We start from the raw sequence: 17,486 nt of genomic DNA, 5'->3' as shown, positions 1-17,486 counted from the left end.
CCCCAAAGGCCGAGTTTTTAACTGCAAAGGGGGTAAGTCCTTAAAATAAGGAAAGGCAAATGCAGCCTAAGACTTGAAAATTTTTACTATTGCTGAAACCAACTCTCTTCAGAGAGAGAGAAAGAGAGAGAGAGAGAGAGAGAGAGAGAGAGATCGTATTACAGTGTAGATACTAATAAAGAGAGACAGAATATTGACAAAGAACTTTTAACATTTCATGAGAGAATACATGACAATCATTACAAAGGGAATTATGATCAAATTCATTTGTCGCAACAGATCACTCGTCGGACAGAGAGGCCATGAGGCCACAGGGAGTGCCCCATATTGGAAGTTCGAAGAAAGATTGCTTCAAGCCTTCATCATACGCCTTGCACATAACCTCCGCCACATCACATAGGTTCGCAAGATTCTGAATAATAGCTTCTTGGGCTTCCACCTGCAAGTAAAATTTGCAGTACAATTGAAAGTTTAAAATTTCCCAAAAAGAAAAAAAAGGATGTTTCAGAAAATCGATTCTTTTTGTTTGCTTCCACCGGGTTTAGGTTTTTTCTATTTTTGTGGAGTCTTGTTTAAGAGCTTAAGAACTGCCGATCAATGAGAGAGGGATAACATACATTTCGAAACTTTGCCCTAGATAGAGAAATATGGAAAGAAGAGTACCTGTAATAAGAGGTCGTCGATCAATGGCTGGCAAACGGAACCTGAGGTCTGCAGCGACTGCAAAGGAAATTCAACAAAAGTTTGTTGCTGTTGTTGCTGGTGGGTGCTTTTCTCCATCTCCTGTAACATGTTAGACAAGCGTTCCCAGTGGTCGATCTCTTTCTGGTACTGATCTCTGAGCTTCATCAGCGTCCTCTTCTTCCGCTCTCTCCGCTGCCTCTGCTCCACCACTGGATCAGAAGCCGGTACTGGTGGTGCAGCAGCAGCAATAGAATCTTGTCTTCTTTTCTTTCTCTTGTAAACGAAGCCGTCGTCGTTGCACAGCTCCCACTCCTCCTCCCAGGCTGTTCCAGCCATGGTCAAGCGCCTCAAGTCAAAACTCAAATTCGGTTAGTTTCGAATTTTGGAGGGCTTTCTTTACTGCGTCTTTTGGCCCAGGACAACCCTCCCGCAATTTACTTTGGGATTTCAGCACATAATCGTATATATATATGTTATCACCATAGACAACCATTTGATTAGAACATCGTTTCAGATTGACAAAATACCAAATATACCATAGGACATAGCCGTGTATTCAAGATCATTGGATTGGTACGGTAGATTCGTTAGTCATTTGCTTGTAAAATTTCACTCAACAAGTAGAAGGGCTGAATTATCTGCAGTGCGAGGCATAAAATCATTTCTCTTGCCACTATTTTATCGTGTCCCTTGCGGCCAAGCTTGTGCGGTTCTCCCATGGAGATCAGAGACCCGAGCTGAAAGAAGAGTGGAAGCTGGTCATTCATGGCGCTATCATTACCCTTTAGTCACGTTTCTCAGATTCGTCTCCGTTCCAAGATCATGGCGCTCTCAACAAGAATGCCCATGCTATTATTATCTGTAAGACGTAATCTTGTGGAGAGGGCATTTCTGAGTTCTTCTTTGTTCTCATTCTCTACTACGTCTACTCCTTACCCACTTCAATACGAACTCATTGTTTCCCGCCCTGCCCACTCTCCTCTCCCGCGACCACGGAGATCCCCCCGACCTGATAGAGCGAAGCCTGATAACTCCCCTGAAGCTGCAGAGGCCAAGGACTCAAATTCTGAATTGGGTTTTGAAGGTTGGGTCGACCGTAAGATTTCATCGAGGACCTCCGAGACTGAGGCAAGCCAGCGCAGTCTGAATCATTTGGAAGAGGAGATGGATAAATTCAAAAGGAAGTACTACCGGAAGAGGAGGAAGAGGATGTATGGGACGGACTCGGACGATGACCGACCACCCGAGGAGAAATACATAGAGTTGAAGCAGGAAGTTGTCGAACTTCCGACGTTGCACAAAAGAGAAGAGGAGTTATACTTCTATGACGCCTTTTCATTTCCATGGGAGAAAGAGAAGCATTACCGGATGGTGTATCAGTTGGAGAAGAAATACTTCCCTGATCAATGCCTTGATAAGGCTTTTGTTGAGCCAGGAGAGTCGAAGGTGACGGGGAAGAAGAAATCAATTAACAGCAAAGAGAAGAAAGACAAGGTTGTTGATGAAGTGCATAACAAGGGTTTAATTTTCTTTGAGGACGAAAGTGATAAGGATAGAAGAGAGACGAATTCAGCCAAGAATTCAAATAAGGATAATACGGAAAAGAAGGTGGAGGAGTTCTTCAAGTGCTTGAAGAAAGTACCCAACAAGCCTCATGAAGTTGCTCCGGCGGAACCCTACATACTGACTAGGAACTCTGAGCTTCCCCCGAGGTGGGACGGCCCATATGGGACAGCGGTCCTGGTGAACAAACCAAAAGGTTATGAATTTTTTTCTATTAACATATACGACATGTCTTTGGAATAATGTGATCCTTTCTATTATCATTAATCTTGCTAAGTGACTGGGTGATGTTGATAAGGTTTCTCTATTGGAACCTCCAAACTTGGATTTTACAATGTGTGGGATGCTGAAACAAGTGACATAATTAGAGTAGGTTGGTTACTATGTCACTATGATGTGGTATACCATGTTTTATCTTTTTATACGAAAAGAAAGGTGTGGTCCAAATACTTCATTGAATTTGTGTTTACTGTGTTGCCATTTGGGCTTTTTGGTGGGTCAAATCAGGGCTCTATAGTTGTTAGAACCAGTGTACCATCTTGGTGATTTTTTTTTTTTTTTTTTCTGAATAGTGTGAAATGTTTTTCTTATTAGTATACCATATCACTTCAAGTCTTTAAACATTCTGGGCAAGTATGATGAGGGGAGAGGCATGTTGTGGTACATCCATGAGAATCACATTAGTCACCCTGGATCATGATTCTTTTCCATCTATAGGATGTATATTGTTATTTGTTTATTCAGCTGGTTTTATTTGTAGTTAGTTTGTTGTGTTTGTAGCCAGTTTGCCAATGCAAATGCTTCTTGTTAATCTTATATATTGGAAACCTCTTGAAAAAGTTTCAACCTTTTACTATCCAATTTAGGATCAACTAGTCTGTTTTTCCAAAATTTCAACCTTTTTTGTTTGCTTGGTAGTCCCTGTGTAATGGTTGTGCTCACTTTATATATTGTTGGGCTGCTTATTGAGAAAAGTAAGTTAACTTTCATTACATTTTCATGTTTGCTCAAAGATGAACTGTTATCTTAATGACAGGATGGACATCATTTACAGTTTGTGGAAAGCTGCGCCGCCTTGTCAAAGTACAAAAGGTACTGCATTCTACTGAATCTGCATGGTTGCAAAGGCTTTCATCATGAATACTCTTTTCACCAAGGTTGTAGTTGCAGGTTGGGCATGCAGGTACTCTTGATCCTATGGCAACTGGTTTATTGATTGTATGTGTCGGTAAAGCTACTAAGCTGGTGGAAGGGTATGCTTTTAAATCTAACCTATCATACTGTTCTTTAGGTAATAAAACAAATATGTCTTTTTCTCTTCTTTTAAAAGGCAGGCAAACTTGCTTCTAAATTATGTTTGGGTAAATAATTTTATGGTTGGGTGAGATGTTAAGAAACAAAATATACTATTATTAGATATGTCACAGTTACCTCTTAGCATGTTAGCTATGCTTAGCTAGGAATTCTAAACAAGATCAAAAAATTGGGCCAGGAAATAAAGTCACAATCTGTAACATTACCAGTGTTAGAACTAATAAGTTTCAACACTTGGGCTCTGCTCATTTTGACTTACCTGGGTACGTGAGTTTACCCGGGCAAGTGTTTCCCAGGTAAAACTTGTCTGTGTAAGATAGGTTCCAGCGTTCTTGTGTGATGCAGGTAAAGGGAAAGGTGGGAGGAGGGAGCACTATTTTAGCGTGGGTAAGTTGCTTACCCACCCTATAGGAGGGTATTAGTTACCTAGGTAATTGATACTCTTCAGAGTCGTCACTTACAATGGAACCAAATGTAGTAGCGAATGAACGTGTGGATCATGGTCAGTTACCCGGTTGACCAACTTACCCCCCATTAAATACCAGCAAACAAACGGGGCCTTAGCACTTTAGCATGACGCTTGTAACATCTAGACAATGCTTCAAGCTGAAGTCAGCATAAAACCTTGGCACTTGCACTCATAATTGTGGTATCATCAGGACACTAAGTTTCTTATTTTTACAATGTTTATAGATTATTTATGTAAAAAAAGTTATTTTCGCCATGTCCCTGTGCCATTCTTTTAGAGATTGGCATATCAAATATCTATGGACACCTAAACACTTAACAGTTGGCACCTGTATGATTTACCAAGTTAACAATGAATGTCACCATCATGATTTAAGCCGTACCTATGGGCTACAGTGGCCTTATAAATAAAAGTAACATCAATGCCTTATCTGAACTACTTGGGATCTGTGAAATGCAAGCTTTAATAGTGATGCTGCCAAATCTGGAGCCGAGGGCAGCGGAGTAATTTCTGAGGTCCGAGGGCTGTAGGTCCCGCCTACTAAGAGTGAAAAGACGTCAAGAGGCATTGGGAGTGTTCCCAGGGGCGAGGACTCCGATGATCAAGTTAACCAAGGGCTCAAAGGGAGTAGAGATCACCACAAGAGTGTAAGTAATAGCTCAAGTATGCATGCCTACATCTGGTTGCAGTGTCCCTTTTATAGTAGGAGTCGCCTAGGTGGGGAGTAATGTACGATGTGAAACCATCCCGTATATCGCAGTCGCGTAGGGGGACCTGGAGAGGTGTTGGATGACCACGATCTTATGTCATTGGCTCAAGAGTAAATGCGCCCAGAATGTGCGTCCACATTAAGTGCTCCTCACTCGCTAAGGGCGAGAGTTACCTGAATGCCCTTAGGAAATTGTTGTCATTCGATAATACCCCTGGCCGATGCCACGTGTTAGGATCTGGTGGGCCGACCACATATACTCATATCAAATAGCATACTATGTGGTTGGAGGTTTTATTGGTCAAAACCTATTGTTCAATGAGGCAATGGGACCTCCACCTGGATTGAGATAAACTTAATGAAAAGGGATTCCATATAAAGGTCTTCAGTCAAGAATTGTTGAATGTAGATTACTGTGTTGTGTTCTGTTATTCATCCAAAAAAAAAAAAAACACTGTGTTGGGTCAAAGTTACAGAGCTGTTGTGTGCATGTTGTAATAAGACCAGGGTATGAGCCAGTTCTTGATTTTGATTATGAATTGTATTTTGCTTTGTGGGTGGGAGGATTTCCTATTGTTGGTGGGGGTTGCAATGCTCTTGTACTACCTGTATACTTCTTTCTTTTTTATAGAGTTTTTATTTTTTTGTCAAAAGAATTGATTTAAGTGATTCTTTTATTACCAAAGTAAGATGTTAATTTCCCTCAGTGGTCCCAAATTGGGTTTGTGTAAATCCTTGGGTAAATTCGATAGATAGATAATATTTGGAAGGGATAAAAAGACTCTTAATCTAAAGAGGGGTGAAGTTACTTGCAGAAGTTACTAAACTAGGTTTAGGTCTATTTACAGGCCTTCCTATTCTCTGGATCTAGGTTAGGTTTACTTAAAGCTTTTTTCATTCTCTTTCAAAGTCCCATTCATTCATTGTCGAAGTCCAAGATCTATGCTTGGATGGTTTTTAATGCATTAATTGTCATAGCCTTTTAAATTGTAGTCCTACATAGGTTAAACTTTCTATACTCCAAGCATCATAGATATTCCTACTATATAGTAAACTATGTATTCAACATCAAGTTCAAGGTTGATTCATCAAATCATAGAACAAGCCAATGAGGTGCAGCCCACAAAATGAGCCTTGCCTGTGAGCTTAAGCATGCCCTGACATGCCTTTTAGATGTTACCTCAATTTATGCAATTTTTAGCCTTCACCTTATTCTTGACCATGTTTGTCCTCATTGGAGCAGTTATCATCCTTGAAACACAAGATGGAATCATAGCCACCTATGGATTTTTCCTCATAGCCACCTTCTTCTAACTGTATAGGAAATATCGTCTTTAATCTCTCTTCCATCAATATGCTATTTCCCTTTCAATCAATATGCTTAAGTTGTGTTTTGAGAGTTTAGAAATGAAGCACCCTATTGGTGTATATGTACTGGGGATTTATGAAAATTTTGAATATGTTTGATTGCAGGTTCCAGGGTATGATTAAGGGTTATAGTGGAGTTTTTCGCTTAGGGGAGGCTACTTCAACTTGGGATGCTGATTCACCGGTCTGTTTTTTGCTTTGAACTAACAACTTCTACACCCTATTTTGAAGTATTATATGGTTTGATAATTTTGTAGTTGTTTTTCCAATACCATGAGAACTGATAATTCAGTTCACTGTGTTCCAAGAAAATGTTATTAAACATTATCTTTACTTAGGTACTTGATCATTCCAGTGTACAAAACTGATTGCCTTATTTGACTTTCCAAGATCAACAACCTACTTATGAATAAAATGATCTTCATATTCACTTGGAAAGAATTTCTCTTCATGATAAGCTAGTTATATTGTAGACATTATCAAAATATAGTGTTGGGTAGTTTAGAAGTATGATGTCGGTTTTGGTAATGTTCATATTGTTTTCTTTTTACATTATATTTTATCCAAGGGAACAACATGTGCTCCACATGTAAGTATATTTATGTCATGGTAGATCAACTGCTACTCCTCCAATAAGGAAATAATTATGCATCAGTTGTACCCCTATATTCAAGCTGAAATTGCTATAGGTTGAGTATTGATTGTTGGAATACTAATGGACTTTTCCTTTCTCTCCAAGGCCTTTCATCTTGTTTGGTTGGATTTTTAGCCCAAGCTTCTGGTAGATTATCTACTAAATTATCTTTATCCAAATATTAAAACTAGTGAAGTTGATAGTGCACTTCTAGAAAAATGTCATTTGTTGTCCATTGTCGTACCCAGGATATGCTTCTTTGTGTGTAAAGCAGCTTCAATAAAGCACAACAACTGGGCACTTGGAATGTTCTTTATAAGAAGTTGATCGGATGGCACTCTATATGTTACCACATTTTTATTATGTCTGGGTGCAGAGGGATCAGCTAACTACCTCCTCCACTGCTCAGTGACCAGAAGACATTAGCACTTCTCTGGTTTATTTGGCTTGGTAGGGGTGATACCAAGACACATTGTGGAGATATTTAAACAATTGAAGAGTTGTGGACTAAGTTCCAAGGTTATATATTTAGGGAAGCTGTTGATCTTGCTATAAGCGGAATTCTGGGAGGAAAAATCAAACTTTGGAAGGGGGGAAAAGCATCTTTTGAAGCTTTGAGGGGACACCTTCTTCTTAGCAAGTGGATAATGGCATTAAAGGAATTTAGGGTATCAATTCTGATGACTTTTTTCTCCGTGGCCCATCTCTCCCTTGTGTATGGGAAGGCAAACCTTCAGTTCAATGATAGTCCTATAGGAGACCAGAGATTGATATTTGATAGGCATTTGAATCTTCACTAACAGGGGAGAACAGCGCAGTTTGTGGCCTCAATGGTTCCATAGGTGGGTTCTACATCAGATGGAATATAGGGATTGGTAGAGGTCCATGGATACTTGCTCATTATCTAACTGAAATTAGACAAATAGACCACAATCACAGGAAGTTAGATCCCTTGGCATTTGATTGGCTAGATCAAGTGTGGATAAGGTTTTCTTCCTGTATGTCTGACAAAAACTCTTTCTTGTTTAAGCTTTTGCAGGCTGAGAGTTGGGTCTCTATGCCTTTTTTATTATTCTTTTTGTGCATTTTTTTTATATATTCTCATTTACCTTCACGCAATTCATTTACGTTTTAGCTTGTAATGTCTATTGAAAAGTGCTGTCTATTATGTAGGTCATTCAACGTGAGCCATGGGAACACATCAAAGATGAGGACATAAAAAAAACTGCCACGTCGTTTTGTGGGGAAATTTGGCAAGTTCCTCCAATGTTCTCTGCCATCAAAGTAAGCACTCCTATTCTTTATATAATAAATACAGAAAAAGGAAGTTGAACAGAAATGCAGCTTGATATGTATTGATATTATCTATCTTAAAAATTACAAATATGCAGGGCACAAATATCATATCCAAGTTGGCTGTTGGTTTATTTTTGGCATTTGACATTGTTGCGTTAGTTTCCATTCATATTATAGTAAAAGTTGCCCCCTTTTGGTGCGTAGGGATTTATTCACTTGGCAACCCAGTACCATCCAGAGTAGGAGGAGCTCTAAGAGATAAAGGAAATTTACTAGCCCTTTGCTCAGGGCCAATAGGAGTGGGAGATTCATTAAGAGCTGAGGTATTGGCTCCTCCTCCATGGACTGAGATTAGCTAAGCAGTTAGGTCTCCATTGGATTGAAGTGGAAGGGGACTCCAAGTTGTTAATAGGTTGGATGCAGGAAGTTTGGGGATTCGGAATTACAGACAAAATATGAGAGAAATTTGGTGGCTGATAAGGGATCTTGATGTAAAAGTTGGGTTAGAAGGTCAGCAAATGCTTGCTGATGGCTTAGCTAAACAAGGCTCAACCAGGGCGGATTTCTTTTAGGCAGTTTTGTAATAGGGGATTGATGTGGGATCAGCACTACTGTTGGGGTAGCTGGTTGTATTTCTTCTATTTTATTAATGAAAGTTACCGTTTCTAAGAAAAAAAGGGATTTTATTTATATAGTAGGGGTGATTAGAGTAACAGATAGCCTCCAAATTATTTAAAAGGGACCATCACATGTTTCCAGAATCTTCACCCACATTCTTGTTTTCAAAGATAGTAAAGGGGGCTATCATCATCTATTTAGGGCCTATAACAATGGAGACCCTATAAGAGCTGAAATGGTGTGACTATTGCAGGGGCAAAGGCAGTAGCCTCACTACTCTTTTCAGAGGACTTTCAAGTGGCGAGTAGACCTTTTTATCCCAGGGGGAGGGGGGGGGGCTGCTCTTTGCTCAAGATGAATATAAAGGTCAGTAAACTTGGCTATGGATTCTCTAACTGGTGAAAGGATGAACAGGGAAAAGTTGCATTGGGAGCCAGCCAACCAGCCATACATGGATATATGTAGTAAGGTTTTCTTATCAGAGTTTAGGGAATTCAGACAATTCCAAACAGTTAGGATTTTGTAAGAGTATCTGCACAGTAAGTTAACATAATATTATCATACACGATTTCTTTTTTAAGTTATATTTTTTAAAATGTCATGAAAATTAAGGTATTCATAACTAACTAGGTTTCTATGTGGCATTGATCCCAAGGAAGAACTTGAATAACAAGAATAGTGATGGGGCTATTCAGCACTCCCTGCAGATAGACCAATAACATCATGGAACATAGGAGATAACCTACACACCCATTCCATTTTGTCTAGGGATGCCAATGGGTCGGGTTTGGTATGGCCGTATGGGTTTGCTTCAACCCTAGCCCGACTTGACCCAACTCAGCAACATGTAATTTCTGAACACAACCTGATCCTCTAGGACCCAACCCACACCCTTTCAATTATATTTCTATAACATATTTTAAAAACCTAAAAGCCATTTATTTAAGTTGGACTATGGTTTATAGGTACTAAGGTGCCATTTTCTCCATTAGTGGAAGAATAAACAAAATAAACATGAAAAGAATTCCTAAATCTTAATGCTATGGAATTAGAAGTTAGCAAATTACAAGAATACTCTATATCTCTAGGGGTATCATAACCTGGCGGGGTGGCCGACCAAAACCCGAACTCAACTTGGGTTAAAGGATCAATACCTAACCCGACCCTACACCTGGATGGACCTGACCCTAAACCAACCCTATAGAGTTGGGTAAAGCTGGGTTTACCATTTAGCCTGACCCATTGACATCCCTAATTTTGCATGTTGGTCCTTTTAAATAAGTGAAAGAAAAGGAAACAAACCCAATAAAAATAAATAGAGGAACTAGAAAAGGAAAATGAAAGGAAAAATCCTACCCAGTTATTTTCTTGGTGCATCCTTGTCTTTTCTTCTTGGAAGAAATCAAGGAAGGATCATCTTACTATTATCTTCTTCTCTCTATTCACAAATATTTCTACAAGGTCTGAAGGTTGATCCATGGCTCAACTGGTGATGCCAGAGTAATTGGAGCCACAGCTAAAGCTCAACTGAATCCTCACCATTGTCAATCTATGGCTCCCCCATGGATCTGATGGAGAGGCAGTACAGAGAATAGGAAATGGGTGAGAGGATCAAGGAATAGCCAGAAGGGATTGGATGAAGATGGCAGGGTGACCAAGCAGAGTTAGAGGGAAGTGGCTGGAATGGAGGGATAGCCTGAAGATGGAATGCTCCAGGTGATGCAAGGGGATAAGGCACTCTACTTAGTATCCAATGGGGAGGGAAATGATATGTGAAAGGAATATTTGCAGTGGTGCTTGATCAGGGAGTGGAGAAGTGTTTAAAGGATCACCTGATTGTCTGTACTTAACAGAGTAATAATGTTGGGTCTCAAGGTCTTCTTGGAGATACCTAATTGAGTATCTGTGACCATCAGGGTGGAAATTGGTGAGGACGGAACAGAGATAACAAGAAATAATGCAAGAGGGAAGGGGAAGGAGATCTCCTGTATTCTTTTATTAAGAAAACGAAAATATATCATACCCTTTTGTACTCATTTTAGTAATTGCAACTGGTAGGGTTAATTATATACTTTTCTTGCCTTTTGCTTTCTATGGATCTTGCTCCAGTTGCACCAAAACTGGAATGACAACATAAATGCAAATACCCAACCAAATGGTCTAAGTTTCAAGATGACCAAGTACTGTTTCAACCTTTCATTGATATCCACGTGAGGGTAATGTCTAGAAACTTAATACGTATGCACAAGGCCAGAAGCTACTAAGAAGGAAGTTGGCATAATCTTGTATGAGTTCTGGAAACTGCTATTTTTTGTTACCAATTGCAACACATAACTCATCATGGGTCCTTAAATTGCATTGCATTTCTATTGAAGATTAAATTTATTTATTTATTGCTAGCATTTATTTTGGAGATTATTAGTCTTAATGATTTTCTTCACTTATTGATAGGTAGGAGGTGAAAAGATGTATGAGAAAGCAAGGAGAGGAGAAAGCCTCGAGCTTTCACCAAGACGTATTTCAATTTTTCAGTTCGATATTGAGCGTAGCTTAGACGACAGGTCTGCTGAGGATTCAGTTGGATTCCATTAGATATATATTTTCTTGAAAGCAGTTAAATGTTCAGGATATCATCAAATTCTTGACAGATACATAAAGCAGTAGCTAGATGGAATTTTTACTACAGAGTAGTGTTTGGATTTGCTTCTACATACGGTTTTTTTTTGGCTGTTAAACACACAGTTGTTTAGTATAAGATCAGGAAGATACTCATTCTATCATCCTCCAAAAATCTGTCAAAGTTGTCATTAGTTTCTACAGGATTGAATTTATGAATGTTGTTCCACAAGTTGTTCTACTTGCTAGAACTCCTTGACATTCTATGTAATTTTCAGACAACTGAAAGCATATGTATGTGCCAGAACAGGGGAATTGAAGTTAAGTGCCCATCTCTAAAAGATCCATTGCTCTATAAAAACACTGTGAAGACCAGTTTAACCATTGACCTGCCATGAAACATGTCTTGCTTGAGTTATTCAAGAAAGGCTGATTCTGTATGTCTTACAAGTTTGCTTCTTCTAATCCACTTGATTGTATTTTCTGTATTTGCAGACAAAATCTAATTTTTCGAGTTACATGCTCAAAAGGGACATATATCCGATCTCTCTGTGCAGATTTTGGGAAAGCTCTGGGCAGGTACTGACCTGTTCAAATTCTCAGCTTCTATTTCTATCATTGCCCTGATTACATTTCCCTTGCTAAAATTTCATTTTTACTTAGAATGTAAGGTACATAATTATCATTAAGATGTCTTTACTAAAATAGTGCAGAATGATGTTTCTGAAACCTTGTCATATTTTGTGAAGATGCCAAAAATGATCAAGCTTTGTAAAAATTTCTTGTTTTATTTTAGGTTTTAAATCTCTTGCCCACCTATGAACTGCCTGCCTTAACAAAGAAAGAGAACAAAAACTAGGGACCTAGGTTTAATACTATAAACTATTTCATCTAATCTGTATTGTTTCTAACTCCTATATAATGTTTGCAGTTGTGCTCATCTAACAGCTCTACGAAGAGATTCGATAGGTAAGGGTTCTTCATTCTACATGAACTTTGAAGGTTTTTTTTTTTTCAATTAAATGTTTGATTTAGAGACACTTGAAGATTTGTAGGTGGTAATGTTTGTTTCTTTTGGATGGTATCTATGATGTTGTATATTTTCCAAAACATTTTTAAATGCTTATGACTGAAGTTATGAATCCAACTCAAGACATTTGAAGGCCCTCCTCTTCTATAAGGATGATAATATTATTAACCAAGAAGGTGGAGATGGGATTTTTGTTTTCCTGATCAGTATGGAGATGAGTGTTTTAACCTAGAAAGTTCATTTATTCAGTTAAATATTGAATGGGCTTGCTACAGCATATGCTGTGTTGGAAGGCCCTCCTTTTCCATAAGTATTTCTTTACTCTTTCCAATTATAGTAATTGGGGTTATGTGAGACCGGAATAAGAGTGCTCAATCTATTTGATGTACAGAACTTATCAAAAAAAAAATCAATTTGATGCGCAAAATCACATTTGTTTGATTCATTTTGTGCATTCAATAAAACTGTCGGCCATTAGTACAATAGGATATGAAGGAACATTCTGTAGGCTAGATGTCAAAGATTAGGTCTATATCCAGTCCACCCTTCCCATGACCCAGGATAGGCAGGACCAACATCAGGTAATGCCCCTTTGGATAATACTGTTTTGATGTTAAGCTGTATATAGGGAGGGAACTTAGCGCTCTTTATGTCAAGGTAAATGATGGTGACTGAGGTGGGCAATGAACAAGCATGAGTAAAGGGATCATTGGTCAAGTTAGAAATCTGATGAGAAATAGATTGATAGTCTATTAATTCAGGAATAAAAAATTCAAGGGATCAATATAGGATTGAAGGATGAAATGTGGGGATATAAGGTTTGGTTTAAATGTTTTATGATGGTCTGTTGGTATCTATATGGGATCCAACATTGTGTTGTAAAATGGGTGAGATTAAGGGAGATTCTGAATTTTGGTTTGCCTTAAGCCTTAAATATGGAGCTTGGATTTGGTTGTTGATTAATGTTTGGGGCCCAGAAGTGACATAGGCCTTCTGGAGAAGTTAATGGAAGGTTGTGCTTTAGGTTTGGTGATGCTATGATTGAATGGAGTAGGTGGGGAGTTGGGGAGTCTCAAATGCAATGAAAAGATTTGTAGAATTCATATCCAAAAATTTTCTTATTGATCCACCTTTCAATGATAACATATTCACATGATCTTATGGTCAATCACCGCCTATTCCAGGCAGATTGATAGGTTTTATTTGCCAATTGTCAAGAAAAGAGAACTTTATGTATTCAAAAATCGGCCTGTTTGGCGTGTCTTTCCACACGATCTTTTGGCTGTTTAAAAGCTGGGCAGACCGATTTTCAGTCTATTCCCATTTGGTTTGCAGAAGCCAAAGTGCCGAAAAGACACGAGAAGCCCATTTTGGGCTGATTTCAGGAAGCTCCAAATGAAGCTTTTCGCGTCTTTCGCATTTTATTCTCGTGCGGAAAGACATAGAAAGAGGCACGGAAAGATGTGATACTTCCCAACCAGCTTCAGGCTGCTCAGATCTTTATGCAAAAGCTCAATGCGTCTTTTGATTGTCAGAGCTACCAGAAGATCTTCCCAAAAAGACGCACCAAACAGGTCCCATTATCCATCCATAAACCAATCATTCTTGGAGAGTTTATTTGGTGCAGCATCATTTTCCCTTCAATATTTTAGAATATGTGGTTGGAAGTTGAAACATCTGGATGATTTCATTTATATGGACTAATGGAGAGGCAGATTTTTGATAATTAAAAGGAGTTGAATTCACTCTGAGGACTTTGGTAGATATGATTTTTATGATTCGTTGGCCAATATGCAATTAATTCATGTATATGACTGTTTTTCTGTTGGCTTTTGTCTTTCTTGATTTCTTCTGAGTGTTCTTTTGTAATTCTCTTTTCTTTGGAAAAAAATCTTGTTTATTTATTAGAATAAATTACTTAAACCTCCCTTGTAGTTTCTGACAACTGCTTTAACCTCCCATGTAGTCTGACCTCTCCAAAAAACTCCCTTCACATTTGGGGAAAATGATACAAAGAGAACCTTCCATTAATTTGACATTAGGATAAATTACTATGATGTTTTTTCCTGTTTTTGGTCTGTTGGATGCAAATAGAAAGGAGGATTGTGCATTTGCAGAGAGAGTGAGAGAGAGAGAGATTTGTTCACTCGCTGGAATTCTCCTGAGCAGTATTATTGGTTGTTTTTATTTTATTTGTTCATTGATCGGAATTTCCTATCCATTGAATTGGATGGGGAAAACTGTCCTTTGAGAAACTAGGAGCTAAGTCCCTAATTCTGCATTTTGTTTAAGGTAATTAAACAAGTTATTCCGCAGCTTGAACCCTTTTCAATGTTAGGAAACTTAGCCCAGCCTAGACAGTTGGATAATCCGATGGTCTAGCACGTTTTTTTTTTTGTAAGAAACACAATCTCCTTGTATTCTTTATCAAAGTCGAAAGTTCTCCACAATTTCCTTTTTTTTTTTTCAAGTCTAAATGACTCAATATCTTTGAATTCTTTTACCATCAAATCAAATGCCCAATCCATAATAAAGAAGCTAATGTCTTTGCAAATTTTATAAAGCTCTCCCAAAAGCTGCCTTGTAAATTTTTTTCCGTTGAACTCCATCCATAAAGTCGAATATATGACAAAAGGAACCATAAATATCCACCTTCTGGTCCCAAATCATTTTTTCCTTACCACACAAAATTAAATGATTGGCCTCCTCCACTTCTTCACACAATGCATTTGCTTGCTAGGCATAAGCATCTATGTTTGAGTTGTTGGATTTAAATGTTTGATGAATACTGCCAGCATGTTGAGCCTCTACCCTTGGGGCACTGGATTCCCTTGTACTTTGCAGCCAAAGTATATTCTGTGACTCCATCATTGATTTATTCTAATATGATTTTTTTCTGAAATCATGTATTTTTGGGTTATAGACAAGACTCCACGGCTCTTGAAAGAATCATGCATTCATATCTCCCTTGGTGAAAAAGGTCTTTTCGTTATTTGATTTCAAGCTACTTGACTTTCTCTGTCATCTTAGTTTAGTAATTATGAAATTCCCTGGTGTTCATAATCTATTAAAATATGGGCACACATTGCATAAACGTCCAACCCCACATCAAGAATCTTCTCAAAATCTTGTGGGGTCCTGAACTGTTGATTTGATAACCTGATGTAAAGTCACTATGGTCTTTCATATTGTCTAGTGGCTTGTTTTCTTGACACCACAGTTTAAACAAAATTGGTGGAAAATTTCCTTGCCAGCTTTGGTGTTGACATATAAAAAGCAGTCCAGATGCATGGGGGTATCATATAAAGCTCCAGTACTGTTCTGTTGTTTCTGGACTGTTTGGGCAAGCCAATTCTACCATCAGCCTGAGTGTTCAAGTCCTAGGAATACAAACACTAGTAGCTAAACATTGCCATGAACATTTTTGTTTCTTCTGAACTTCCCTAAATTGCCTCCATTTATGAGTATTCTGTGCATAACCAAGGACTCCAAAGGTACTACCTGAATTATCATAAATAAAAATGCATATATTGGGATTTCCCAATACATGAAAGTTGGGATTGAATCGAGGGACATTTGACTAAATACTGATAGCTGAATTTAAATTGTCGATGAAATTGCATAAGCTGGATTGTGGTCATTTGTCAAAGGGTCTGGACCTAAACTAGCCAGAACAAAGATTTCTCCTTGGATGTTGCAATGAATTTATTTACACAACCTTAAGTTTGCTTGTTTCACATATGGTTGTGGTTTTGTATGTCTTGTAACCTCTGATCTACTTAATTTTGCTATAATGATCGGGATCTAAAAATCTTACAATACTGGTAAGGGTAGTGAAACATGTGCATTTCAGTTTCCTAATTTTTATGCTTTTCCTTCCCCAACCCAAGGGCAATATTTGGCAGATGATGCGTGGGATTTCCAAGAACTAGAAGACACAATCACAAAAGGTTACATGTAACTTCCGATTACACAATGTCTTTTCCAACCCCCAGAGAAAGAAAGAAAGAAAGAAAGAAAAGGAATTGGAATCATGAAAAGCAAGTTTTGTGCATTAGATGATGATTATGATGATGTGGGAGCCTGGTGTTAATATAACAGACCAACAGTACGTCATTTCCATGCTCATTGGCAAGGCGTGTTCAAATTTTCTTCCTTTTCTCTATTTATGGTTTTTTAGGTAAAAATTTGAACATGGTATGTATTTTGTGATATTTTTGTTATCAATATTGCTTTCAAATCACCAAAAGGAACTCTTGCATCAAGGGAATGCAAAGCCAGTCGACACTAGCGGCGGGGATAAAGCCCAAAAAATAATCTTTTTCTTTCTATTTCTTTCTTTTGCTTCATTAGTTCTCTTGCTTCCCTCTAAACTGGCCACGACGTAAAATTTGCTGCAAGGGGTTTCTGAAAGACAGCAAAGTTGATTGCGTAGTGCAATTTTTTGGGGCTTGAGACAATGTACTCCAAGTTGTCTGAGGTCCCGGAATGATCAAGTCCCACTCCGAAAGCAGGGGGCACGTGAGGCTCTTCACACCTGGCGCCTCACACGCACCTATTAATTATTATTCACGGTAGATGTTCTCATGTGTTGTGAGGCGCCAGGTGTGAGGAGCAGATCCGATCTCTATTGCTAATCCACTATCTGAACTACTGAGTTATTGTCGAAATCAGCATCATTATATAAATTTAACAATTTTACGTCTTATTTTCAGTGCTTTAACTAGTTTTACAAATTCCGAGTTGACCTCTCTTCTTGATTCTCGATAATGCTATATGCTGATTCTCGACTCACTTAGAAGGGTTGTAGGAAAAAGGAAGGGAAAGGTAGGGAAACCTATACAATCTTCTCTACCTTTGAGTGCTCGTGGTAAGTTGAGGGACCGAAGTTGAGGGTGCAAGTTGGTGGGTTGGGCCGGGTTTTAGCTCAACCCAGGATAACTCTTATCTAGGATTAAGGCCCAAACATGGGCTAAGCGTGAGATCGAGCCCTACCTACACCCAAGCCCAACCCAAGGAAACTTTTTTTTTATTTGTTTTGGTAAGACAACCCACGGAAACTTCACATACTCAGATATGCGGCAGGGCTCAAGTTGGCCATTTTGAGCTTATGTGGCCCTGCTGCATAAACCTCTTTAATGTCAACCAATTTAAGCCTTTGCGGGCTGGGTCAGTCCAGGCTCAG

The 17,486-nt window shown here is 38.6% G+C and overlaps 2 protein-coding genes across 2 annotated transcripts; one reads left to right on the top strand and one right to left on the bottom strand.

The window, feature by feature from the left end:
* Nucleotides 1-193: 193 nt before the first annotated feature.
* On the bottom strand, nucleotides 194-2,438 carry LOC148862682 (cryptic loci regulator). Its single transcript, XM_088980718.1, has 2 exons — nucleotides 664-2,438; nucleotides 194-439 (listed from the first exon to the last, which is right to left on the bottom strand). The coding sequence occupies exons 1-2, from the start codon at nucleotides 1,018-1,020 to the stop codon at nucleotides 281-283; spliced, it is 516 nt and encodes a 171-aa protein (XP_088836844.1). The 5' UTR covers nucleotides 1,021-2,438; the 3' UTR covers nucleotides 194-280.
* On the top strand, nucleotides 242-16,550 carry LOC148862681 (Pseudouridine synthase family protein). The gene is made up of 9 exons (XM_088980716.1): nucleotides 242-2,443; nucleotides 3,284-3,339; nucleotides 3,418-3,500; nucleotides 6,213-6,291; nucleotides 7,915-8,025; nucleotides 11,107-11,216; nucleotides 11,767-11,850; nucleotides 12,203-12,240; nucleotides 16,192-16,550. The coding sequence occupies exons 1-9, from the start codon at nucleotides 1,450-1,452 to the stop codon at nucleotides 16,260-16,262; spliced, it is 1,626 nt and encodes a 541-aa protein (XP_088836842.1). The 5' UTR covers nucleotides 242-1,449; the 3' UTR covers nucleotides 16,263-16,550.
* Nucleotides 16,551-17,486: the final 936 nt, after the last annotated feature.

The sequence above is a fragment of the Nelumbo lutea genome, chromosome 3 (genome assembly GCF_056320005.1).
Source record: "Nelumbo lutea isolate HS-2025 chromosome 3, American lotus-T2T, whole genome shotgun sequence".
Taxonomy (NCBI): Eukaryota; Viridiplantae; Streptophyta; class Magnoliopsida; order Proteales; family Nelumbonaceae; genus Nelumbo; species Nelumbo lutea.
The sequence above is the reverse complement of the archived record's forward strand: the minus strand, read 5'-3'. Positions and strand labels throughout refer to the sequence as shown.

Coding starts and splice junctions, on each gene's coding strand:
- LOC148862682 (XM_088980718.1), bottom strand. CDS start 1,020: ATGGCTGGAACAGCCTGGGAGGAGGAGTGGGAGCTGTGCAACGACGAC. Junction 440..663: donor TCGACGACCTCTTATTACAG/GTACTCTTCTTT, acceptor TTTTACTTGCAG/GTGGAAGCCCAAGAAGCTAT.
- LOC148862681 (XM_088980716.1), top strand. CDS start 1,450: ATGGCGCTATCATTACCCTTTAGTCACGTTTCTCAGATTCGTCTCCGT. Junction 3,340..3,417: donor GCCTTGTCAAAGTACAAAAG/GTACTGCATTCT, acceptor TTGTAGTTGCAG/GTTGGGCATGCAGGTACTCT. Junction 12,241..16,191: donor TCTACGAAGAGATTCGATAG/GTAAGGGTTCTT, acceptor CCCCAACCCAAG/GGCAATATTTGGCAGATGAT.